Consider the following 10,940-nt stretch of genomic DNA (forward strand, 5'->3'; position numbering starts at 1 on the left):
CAAGTTTAATATTTTACTGTTGAGCACAAGTTTCACAGTCTTCATTCATATTTCTTGCTTTTTTTAAAATCATGGAATGCATTTTCAGACAGAATTTCTGGACTGCAATATACTGCATGTCCACAACTATTCACTCTTTCAAAATAAAATTTTACCTGAGCAATAAACAAACTTGCCAAAAGTTAACTTTGTGGTCTTTGAAGCTACCTTCAAAAGCTGTAACCCGAGACTTGTCAGGGAAGGAAACATGAACAAGCAATTGCAAAACCCAGTGTAGTTTTGCAGTAAGATCACTTAGACAAACAAGAACACATTTTAAAAGGACACTCTGACCCTAACTCTGCAGAGCTATATGGCTTAGGGCAAATAGCTTAACCTTCCTACTTCTTTTGCCCCATCTGCTTTGTAGCCATCCAAGAATGGGTGGCTGGAAGCCAAGTTAACATCAGTAGAGTTATCTGAAAAAGCAGATTAGTGTGTAATGAAGTGTTTTCTTAACAACAGTGCACATTTTCTTGCGTTTTTACCAACAGTGTTGTTGTTCAACAGTCCCATTCCACTCTCTTTCCTATCTCTAGCAGGGACATACAGAGGTCTGTACGCCATAAAATTAGTTCTAATTTGGAATACAGCTTGTAGATTTTATAGCTTCAAATACATTACAAATTTCTATATTTTAGTAAAATTACACAGAACCAAAACACAGAGAAGTAACCAAACATGTACGTGGATGTACACTGCGGGTGTCCACAAAAATGTGGCAGCCTTCTCCAAGGCTTATTATGGCTCACAGACATCATCCAAGTAAAGAGTCAAAAAAACTAAAAAACAAAAAGCAATGAAGAACCTAATAATAGAAGTCAGCTTGACAACAACATTTTAATTCACTACAATACCTACAATATCAATCGCAAAGCATGAAGATGTCAGAGTATTTGGTCTTTTGTTCATAACCGCCATGGCAATTGCATCCATACTGAGTGCTGTTTGGGTTAGTTAGCTCCCAACAACATCAGATCCCAATGACAGACAATCTGTGTTCAAGCTGTCTTATGGATATCTTTGAGCCTGCTCTGATCTAGTTCAGATGAAAAAGGCACTAGACAAAGAAATCCAGGAATTAGACAAACCACCTTCAATTTTGTTATTTATTTACTCTTTTAAAAGCCTTGCTCTGATTTGCTGCAAATGTGACTATAAGAAACTGAAGTTGTTCGGCACCTCCAACAGTGTCATGGTGCTTGAAACAGCTGTATGAAAATAGAGATGCAGAATTGTTTTAGATATATCTAATATCAAAGCACATAACTTAATCCAGCTATACTTACTCGAGCTAGAAATAAAAAAAAAAAAGTAAGATTCATACCCAGCAATGTTGGCCATGGAGCTAAGTGCATCATATCCCTGAGCAATGGTGACCCGTGGAACCTGATCCATAGCCAAGACAGTAGTTTTTTTTTCTGCAAGTTTTTTCAGGAGGTCTGGATTTTGTGCTGGGTAGATAAAACTAACCAGGGTAGCTGCTGTCTTGAAAAGATCTGCCTCATGTACACCTAGAGCCGAGTTATACATAGGAGCCCTCACCTGAAGAAAGAGAGAAGTTTCCAAATTAATCAGAGGAAATAAATCAGACAGACTCCGCTTCCCTTCTCCCAGCTTGCAGTCTGTCCATTCCCACCCACAAAGTACACAAGGAAGGAAGTATATCAAAGGCTGTTTACACAACTGAACTGAGTAACTGCACTTAACTGCAATCCATATATTAGAATTAGGTCTAGGCGGATTGGTGACAGGGCAGTAATAGTGAGCACACACCTTCAGAAAGATCTGATGGCCTCTAACCAGCAGTTACTGGCTTTTATGACAGACAGCTGCCCTGAAACCCACCATTTTTAAGCGAAACAATTACTGAACAGATGTGCCAATTAGGCTCTACAGGCTAAGAATCACTAATTAGGTTGTGATGCACCATTACATACAGGGAATTTCAAGCAGAAACTCAACTTGATCTGTATTCACTTCTTTTGAGTTTCTCACTTTTCTTCAAAAAGAAACCTACTTAAAAGGGTTGTTCACAGACTAGCTCACAGAAATTCTATGTTCCAGCCTGACAGGATAACTTCAAATACAGGAGTTAACATAAGCCTCAACATCAAGTTTAATGTCTTTTTCTTTTTTCTTTCAGAACTCTGCATAACCTAATACCTCTCAAGCAACTTCACTTCTAGCAGTCTTCCCAGATCAACTACAACTCATCTAGTTACAAATACTTTTGAAACACACTGTTGCTGTGGAGTTGTCAGCTGTTTGATTGAGAAAAGTTAGAAACTCTCATCTTCAAAATTCCAAGCAACTCTCTCCAAAGAGTAACTTGAGTTGCATGTTACTAATTCTGGAGTGAAAGTTTCTTAGAGCAGGTATCTCATCTGATTAGAGTCCAGAACTAGTCTACCTCACTCTAGAAAACAAAACTCCTCCAAGGTAGTAAAAAACTTGATAAGAAATTACCCTCAATTTTTTCTAATGCTGCCATTTACTAGTTTATTACTGTAGGTACACACCTGAGCTATTAAAAAAAAAAGGACTAAAATTGAATCAGAACTTAGAATGGAAAATATTTAAAGGAGCTTACTTACTGAACTTCCAGCAAACTGTTACAGAAAAATTCCCTATATGTTTCACCAAAAAGAATGTAACAGGAAATATATTAATAAAGCAATTACTTTGACAATCAAATCAGAAGCCAGGACTTCCTTGGTCCCCTGGATCTTTGCTCCAACTTCTCTGTAATGGTCATCAGAAAATTTGGAAGCTTCTCCAGCACCAGATTCCACCACAACATTGAAGCCTTGTTTAATCAAGGCTTGAACTCCAGCCGGTGATAGAGCCACTCTCTTCTCATTCTCAAATATCTCCTTGGGGACACCTACAGTCAGCTGTTTATAAGGAATTCCTGTAAGAGTGGCAGATAAGGCAGCATTAGTTGCACTAAAGATTAATGAATTTATATTAATGGCACTCTTCAACGTTTTACAGACACATGCAGACTTGTCACACTTCGCAATTCTCCCTCCAAAGGGAAGAGGAAGCAGAATGGTATTTTCTAGCAGTGTAGTTTATATTTCCTTGATTACACCATCTTGCTAGAGATCCCTGTCCTCTCAGGAATCAGCAGGTCAGCGCCATCAGCCACAGAGGCAGTAACAAGTGTTTGGTGCAGTTCACAACCATCTGAATTTATACAGTTCTGATTGTGTAACCGGCATTCTGATTTATATAATACATGATGTTCTGGTGATAACACATTCTACCTGGGGTAAGAAGAATTTAAATGCTTCTCTAGTCACTTCAACTTTATTGTGAAGAAATAAACAAATGAGCCTGAACAGCTGAACTGCATTTTAACCGAACATGTTTTTTAATGTCTATCAAATTACAGTTGTCTCAGATCACTATTAATGACATACCACAAAAGTGCATTGAAAGGCACAACTACATCGATAAGGTACTCTCAGAGTTGCTACAGAAATTAAAAACGTGAATTCAGGAGTAGCTGAAGAATAACAGAATACCCATCGACTAGTTTGCTCAATTATACTCATCTTCAATGTCATCTCCTTAACTTGTTCAAAGCTGTACTAAATAACATCAGGAAACTGCTGAAGCTGCAATTCATCCATTTTAGCTTAAAGTTTCAAATTACAAAGATCTAACTTTGTTCATGTACAATTTGTGGGCTTCCAGTCTAATATCTGAGAGCTAAACTTCCCTGATCCAATCAATACATTTATTTATAAATACACAGACTCAAGCAGAACAATTGCGTATCAAACTACTACATTGCTTCAATTACACTAGACGGCATGCAGTCCAGCACACAGGCACAGTTCTGCACCAGCTTTCACTGATGTCTATCCAAAATTTAAACCTGGATTGTCACATTTATACATGAGACACTTACACCACATATATATCAATGAAATATAACTTGAGCAGCTTTAGCAGTCACTCATATTAAAGATCAAGCAACCAAAAAAAACCACCCCCAAGACAACCAAGCAAAAAATAAGGGGGAGGGGGAAATGGAGGCTGAAAGGCTTGTTTTAAATTACACATCTGCTTTTAATTTGGCCACAAATACTATGTATTGTGCTACAAAAATTGTACTACACTAGTAATGTGTTGCACATTTTAGGAATGCCTCCTTTTCACATTTTTTTCCTGTTTGTTTTTTAAGATGGAAGCAAGCAAAACAAAGCCAAAAACATACTACACTCTAAGAGCTTTGAGGAACTTAATTATTTTAATATTTTAAAATCTAAATCTATCTGTGAGGTAAAACTGGGACTAGAAGGTGCTTAAAGTTGAACATCTGAAAATGTTTTAAGTTAACAACTTTCAAGATACTATCAACTTATAATACAAGTTTCTAAGAGCAGTTACTTGTCAGTCTTCTAACCCACTAAAAATAAAAAATAAAAAATGATTGAACACATCCAGCAATAAGACAGAATGAAAGATCACCAGGCAAAGAAGGGCATTACTCCTAACTATTTTTACCTTCCTTTTTTATTTATTTTAGCTCTCTCTTTGAAATTAAACTAGTAAAATAGTAACAGATAATTTGAAGACACAAGTATTTTGGTATTTTTATACATTGGAGAATATTTAAAATTCTTTAGATTACAAGACAAAAATCAAATTCAATACAACATGCTTTAAAGTAACATGAAGTCACAACAGGAGCAAGAATGCACATCCAGAACAACAGACCAACAAAGGTAACAGTGCTTTGCAAAGATGCTTCATCAGCATACACCAAATCCGAACATCACTGTGCAACTCAGGGCATCCCTATCACAGCAGCACTAACCACTTGAAAGCTACAGTAACTGCTGCTGTCACTTACTACAAATTGCCCTTGTCATTTGAAGAGAACTTTCTCCTCATCTCTTCTCCTAATTACTATACAATGAAGTCCTGCTTCTGATTTTCACTAAATCAACTCAGTGGAAATGAGCTTTCTGGTCTTTAAGAAGAAGAAATGAAACCTAGAAGATCGAAATTTGTTAGAATAACAGAGACCGATCATAACTTCCAAAAGCAAGTAGCTCTAGGATAGAAGGCAAAAAACTTTTCAAAAAGCATTGAGAAAATAAGAACTGGAGTGCTGCTGTCCCTTTCTCTTTTTGGAAGTTCTTGCCACAACACAAATGCAGAGGAAGGAAGGAATAAACTATAGCATACAGGGAATAGAAGGATGACTGCAAATTTAAAGACACAGAGACACCTCACTAAAGCTTATACACTTCTCAAGCCAAAAAAATTTTTTCTTTTTTTCAGCTCCTAAGGCTCAAATGACAATTGATGCTTCTGATTTCTTTCTGTTCACTTGCTTTTGTGTAGGGTACCACAGTAGAAGAGTAAATGGCTAAGAGGGATGGGACAGGAATATGCTACATGCCAAATGTGTTTCCTCATTTCTTTCTTTCACATTGTTACATCTTGCCTGCAATAAAAATAGGTAAAACTTTTTCAGACAGAAAGTATTTGCACCTTATTTAGTAAGCAGAATGATCACAGACCAATACTGAGGACTATGACCTCCTCCTATGCTTCCGGAAATCAAATCCAAGAAAAACATTCAACAAGTCTCATTTGCCCCTCACCTTCTTTTCTCCTCTGTCGCACGACCAAATATCTAGCAAGCAGCAAGTATAAAATCAAATGAATCAGAAGCAAAGAGATGTCAGTTTTCCAGTCTTTAGCTATAGAAGGCATAGGACATTTTTCAAGCAGATTTCCCTGAGCTATCATATCATTCAGCACCAAAATGGAGCAGATGCCTACAACTGCAAAGCAAAGATCTACGTTAAACCTTCAGGACAGGGTATGATAAGTACTGTGTTTGAAGGAAGCTATACTATGAACACAGATTTGGTTTGCTGAACTCAGCAATTTCATCAAAGTCATTAGTTTTGAAATGTTGAAATCTGGAATTATAAACTTAGGATCTTGATTTAGGTTTTATTTTGAGAAATCATATCTGCTACCCTTGCCACGGGTTTAAAACTGCCTAAGAGTGTGAAGAGTCCAAGTTGCCTTTCCAAGACTCCACATCAGATACATCTCTTGAAGAACTGCCTTGAGTACGTGTTAGGAACTAACTTACTGCTTTATGACATCAAGAACATTTTCCAGAAACAGACCCATATACAGATACCTTGAGCACCTTTTTGAGTCACATGAAGGTTTTGAATGTATTGTTCATTGAGTAGGAGATAGACAGTACTTTTTTTGATAAAAAGAATCAACACCGAAAGGATTCTGCCACTATCAAAAGTGGAATCATAAAATTTCACAGGCCTTAGAATCTTAATATGCAATGTACATAAATTAGAATTTAGGAAAACTAGTAAGAAGCCACTCTTTCTCATCCCCTTAACATAATCTCAACTGTGTATGAGGATGTATTCAAAGCACAGTCTCAAACTTCAAGTAAATAAAATAAGTAGCTAGTGTACATCTGCAAGCTTCAGAAATCAAACAATTAAAAGTAACTATAAAAGTGATTTTCTGCATTCAACTTCCATCTACAAACAGTGTTTAAAGAAGATCCTAAGTTAAAACTATCAAAAGAACTCAGAACATTGTATGTAGAAAAATAGAGAAAAATACAGGTTTTTATCTCCTTAACCTGATTTCAGAAAGTAGTTTGTAGCAAGATAGTATCAACAAACGTTAGAGACTGACTTAGAGAAAAGAGAAAGAAGTTTTGACTATATACCACATGTTCTGGGATGGGAAAAGAGGATACATAATCTGCCTAGTTTCTAAGTGACTCTAGTATCGGCTTTAAACAAACTATCTCACCTGTTCTGAAGATGAAGACATATTCCGAAGAACAGCAATATGATGTTGGCAAAAAGAAAAGAAAAAAAATGGTACAGAAGATTAAACAAACACCCGATCCCCCTTCTTAGATAAGCAAGGAGATATAAAAAACCCAAGAAAATTAAAGGAGAATGTCTATGGTATATAAATAATGTACAGCTTATCTAGAGAATTAATTGACAACAAACTGTTACAGGTTTAAAAGTTCTGCAAGATTCAGAAAAAAACCCAGGAGATTTTAAGAAGCATCATCAAAATAAAAAGGACATTAAAAATCCCACAATAGAGAGGGGTAAAAGTCACAGAGCTGTAGGACAAACCAATCTGGAAGTATATTGGAAACCTCAGAGTCGGTCACTCCGTAAGCACGTTTCCCAGGGCTTGGGAAAGTTTTGCATCTGTTTCTGAAGCATCTGGTGCTAGCAACCATTTGAGACAGGTTACTTATTTACTCCTGTATGAAAATTCTTATGCTTCTAAGAAACAAAGAAAATAGCAGCAAAATAAATACCAGTAAGAAAGGTATCCATCCTCCAAGTTCACTTCTCAACTGACTCCAGATCTCTTCACTCCTAAAGCAGCTGTCACTCTTGTACACAACATATCCTGGACTAAATGAAAGCTAATCTGAGAGAACAGAAGTAGTAACTACAGGCTTCAGAAGAATTACTGTGACACCAGTCTTTTCAGAAAACTTAGTATTACAGTGATTTTACCAAGTGTTGCTATAATCAAAGATAATTTCTAAAAGTAAGAATAAAATGTAGTTATTTTATATGCTGTTAAATTTTTATTCAAGAGCACTTAAAAAGTATACATAAGCAATAGTACTGCTGCTAATTTGTCATTCAATGGCTGTTTTATCCTTGATTTGTCCTCTACTGAATGGCAAATCTCATGTTACCAAAATGAAGGACAGCTTAATTATCAACCAAAAGACTTATCAAACTTATAATTCTCAGCATTAAATAACTGCATTGCATGAATACTACCTGCCCTTAAATAAGGGCTTCCACACAATAGAGCTGAAGGGACAGTACCAAATGGTTAAACACATGACACTAATCAGAATTCTCTGTCCTTGTGGAAAAAAATTCTGAAAAGTGATTCATAAAAACAAGAAAATTTACACACACAGAGACAAGCATACCGATTTCAGTAAAACTGTAGAGATCTTTCAGTTTCATGATCAAATTTGCGGTCAAAGTCAAATACATAGATTGATTCCACAATCAAACAACAAGGGCACTTACCTGGGACATTTGAGAAAGAACTTTGAACCTAGTTTCCTACGTCCCAGGTTAACACTCCCAACCAAGGGACAATTTGCCATATCAAGACAGACAGATTCTCCTTCATTCAGATACTTAACATGGAAAAAAAAATATATTTGGAGCATGACAAATCTATCAGTCAAAGCAAAGAAATTCAGGTTTCACCATGCAACTGTGGTAAAAAGCCATGCGATATACATCATCAGGAGCCCTCAGAGTAAAGAAATTCCTCCTCTCATCACGTTTCTTCAGAAGCTCCAAAACATTGGATCACTGACTTGAAAGGACCCCAAAACGTACCAGCCACTGCTAGTATTGCCAGAAATTGCATACAACAAAGGCTTCTCAGAGTTATACAGCCTAAACTTATGTCTTGTGTTTTCACAACCAGACACTTCTGTTCACAAACAGCTCTACTTTTCTAATACTAATACAGCTATGTACTGTGTATGTTTGGAAGAACTGAACATCATGTGTATGATCAGTCTAACTCTCCACATTAATCTGCCACAGACAGAGAAGGCCCTAGATCTGCTCTGAAGTAGAATCTCTAAATCCCTTCAGGGAGACATGACCCATGCAGGATAATGAGCAAAAAATATCATTAAACCAGTTTTATACATTCTCCAGTCTTCTAGTTGTCAGGCTACGCACACCACAGGATAGAGCAAAAATATGTCAGTTTTGATTTTCATACAGCAGGCTCACCTCATAAACTGGAACCAAGGATGCCCCCATTCCCCCCCCCCTCTTTTTTTTTTCCTAAAAATACCTGAACCTGTCCATTACCTGCACTAAAATGTAATTATCGCAAATATACCAACAACACATGAAGATGTGTATCTGAAGTTCTTCAGGGTGGTACAACCTAAGAGTTTCCTGAACAAAGTTAAGAGATTTTTTTTTTTAGATGGGATAATTACATCTACATACAGTCATGCTCGCAAATGCCCTCTTTAGGAGAGCTGTATCTTCCCCTGCATGCACACAGAGCTGCACTACCAATACTCATAGAAAACTCAGGCTTTTAACTAAGAAAAGCCTCTTTTTAAATACTTTTCTCAAGCAAGGTGTCAGCAGGAGCTCTGACCCCCTACCCACTAAAAACTACTTGGATCCAAAGTATTCATAATAGACACAAACATCTTCTGCATAAACCCTTTAAAGCCAGTGTAAAATTGTACTGCAAGTGACTGACTCGCATATGCTGCTGGCATGATTTGAAAGTGTTCTTTTTAAGTCTTTTCTGCACTAATGCATATCTGAAAGAAAAATTCAAGTTATCTTCATGTTTTAAAATAAAAGATTATTTACAACAGTTTACTCAATTTACCTGGCTTTGGAGCTGCCTGAGATGTGAGCATCCGGTGGGTCCTAAACATTCGCAAACACGGCATCTTTGCAGAACGCACCTTAGGTGGTAACACATTGCCAAACACAGGAGTTGAGCACCCACTAACAGCAATACGCAGAAGGCTTGCCATTTTGCCCAGACCTCACAGCAGACCCCTTGCTACGTGTGGAATCCCTGCTGCACATGTAAAAACGAAACAAGAATTATTAATGATACTAGACAGAAGGTATGTAAACTCGGCAGCTTAAGTCCGGCCAAATGCCAGTAGCCATGAGATGATCATTTCTCCCCGCCTTTTCTTTCTGGTAAGAAAAACAAAACCAACTTTGATTTCAAACTGAGACAACCATCAAACTAAAGCAACAAGCCCATGGGAGGCCTGACGTTTCAAGCTGGCCTAGAGATCATATTTCTGTCACTCATGACCGTATTCCCTTCACACCCTTGCTCTGAACAAGCAACTCTGACACGTGAAAACCTCCTGCGCCCCAAGGAACCAGACGAACAATTCCAGCCCCCGCCAGAGCTCCCGAAGCAGCTACCCCGAGCGGGACAGCCGCTCACAGGCGCTCAGGAGACATGCCGAAGCAGGCGGCTGCTGGCCGCCGGCGGAGGGGAAAGGCTCTTCGCCCGAGACCCCGCCGCCCGCCGGGCTCCAACGTGCCGTGCTGTCGTCCCGTCCCGCCTCGCCTCGTCCCGTCCCGCCTCGCCTCACGGCGGCGGCCCACCGCTCCCCGCCCGCCCGGCCCACAAGGCAGCGGCCCCGTTTCGCTCCCGCCGCTATTTTTAGCCCACGGCCACCGACTGACTGACCTTGGGCAGGCAGCTCGCCCTCCGGCGCCCGGGCCCGCCGCCCGCCGCCGCCGCCCGCCGCCACAACGGCTGGGCGGCCGCCGCGCCCGCCCGGGTGGAAGCCCGCAGCCGCCAACTCTCCGCTCCCCGCCTGGGAGCGCGGCCGGGGGCCCCTTCCCGCGCCACCTGCCTCCTCCACACGTCCTCCCTCCCACACGTTCGTTCGTCCGTCCGTCCTTTCTTCCTTCCGTCCGTCCTTCCTCCCACCCTTCCTTCCCGCCGCTCCCGGGCGCTGCGAGAGCGGGACACCGCAGCCTTCCCCTCCGCGACAGCCGCCCCCCGCCCGCGCCGGGCACAACCCCCCTCGGCCTACCGCGCCGCAGCCGCGCCGCACCCACCAGCCGCGCCGCCGGCGCCGGCCCCGCCGCGGCACTGACCGACCTTGGGGCGAGGCGGCGCCGTAGTCCCCTCCCCGGCGCGGCGCGGGGCGGGGCGGGGGGGCGGAGCGGGCCGGGCCTGCCCGCCAACCCGGAAGGAGTGAAGGGACGGCGGAGGTCGGAGCTGTCGAGTCACGCGGCGTCCCCGTCTCCGATCTGGAAGGGGGCGGTGGGGGCGGGGGGGGCGGG

General features: G+C 40.6%; 1 protein-coding gene across 3 annotated transcripts in view; it reads right to left on the minus strand.

Moving 5' to 3' along the window:
- The window catches only part of NNT (nicotinamide nucleotide transhydrogenase), a 47,319-nt gene extending 36,509 nt beyond the window's left edge, over positions 1-10,810 (minus strand). The window contains exons 1-4 of one of the 3 annotated variants that reach the window (XM_049794334.1): positions 10,713-10,810; positions 9,502-9,699; positions 2,724-2,953; positions 1,367-1,584 (exon numbers count right to left, since the gene is read on the minus strand). In XM_049794334.1, the coding sequence (XP_049650291.1) occupies positions 1,367-1,584; positions 2,724-2,953; positions 9,502-9,652 (599 nt within the window). In that variant the 5' untranslated portion in view covers positions 9,653-9,699; positions 10,713-10,810. Of the gene's footprint in view, positions 1-1,366; positions 1,585-2,723; positions 2,954-9,501; positions 9,700-10,708 lie in introns of all 3 variants that reach the window. The other 2 variants (XM_049794335.1, XM_049794336.1) reach the window with 2 other exon arrangements.
- Between the last annotated feature and the right edge of the window lie 130 nt (positions 10,811-10,940).

This window comes from Accipiter gentilis, chromosome Z (assembly GCF_929443795.1).
Source record: "Accipiter gentilis chromosome Z, bAccGen1.1, whole genome shotgun sequence".
In the NCBI taxonomy this organism is placed as follows: domain Eukaryota; kingdom Metazoa; phylum Chordata; class Aves; order Accipitriformes; family Accipitridae; genus Astur; species Astur gentilis.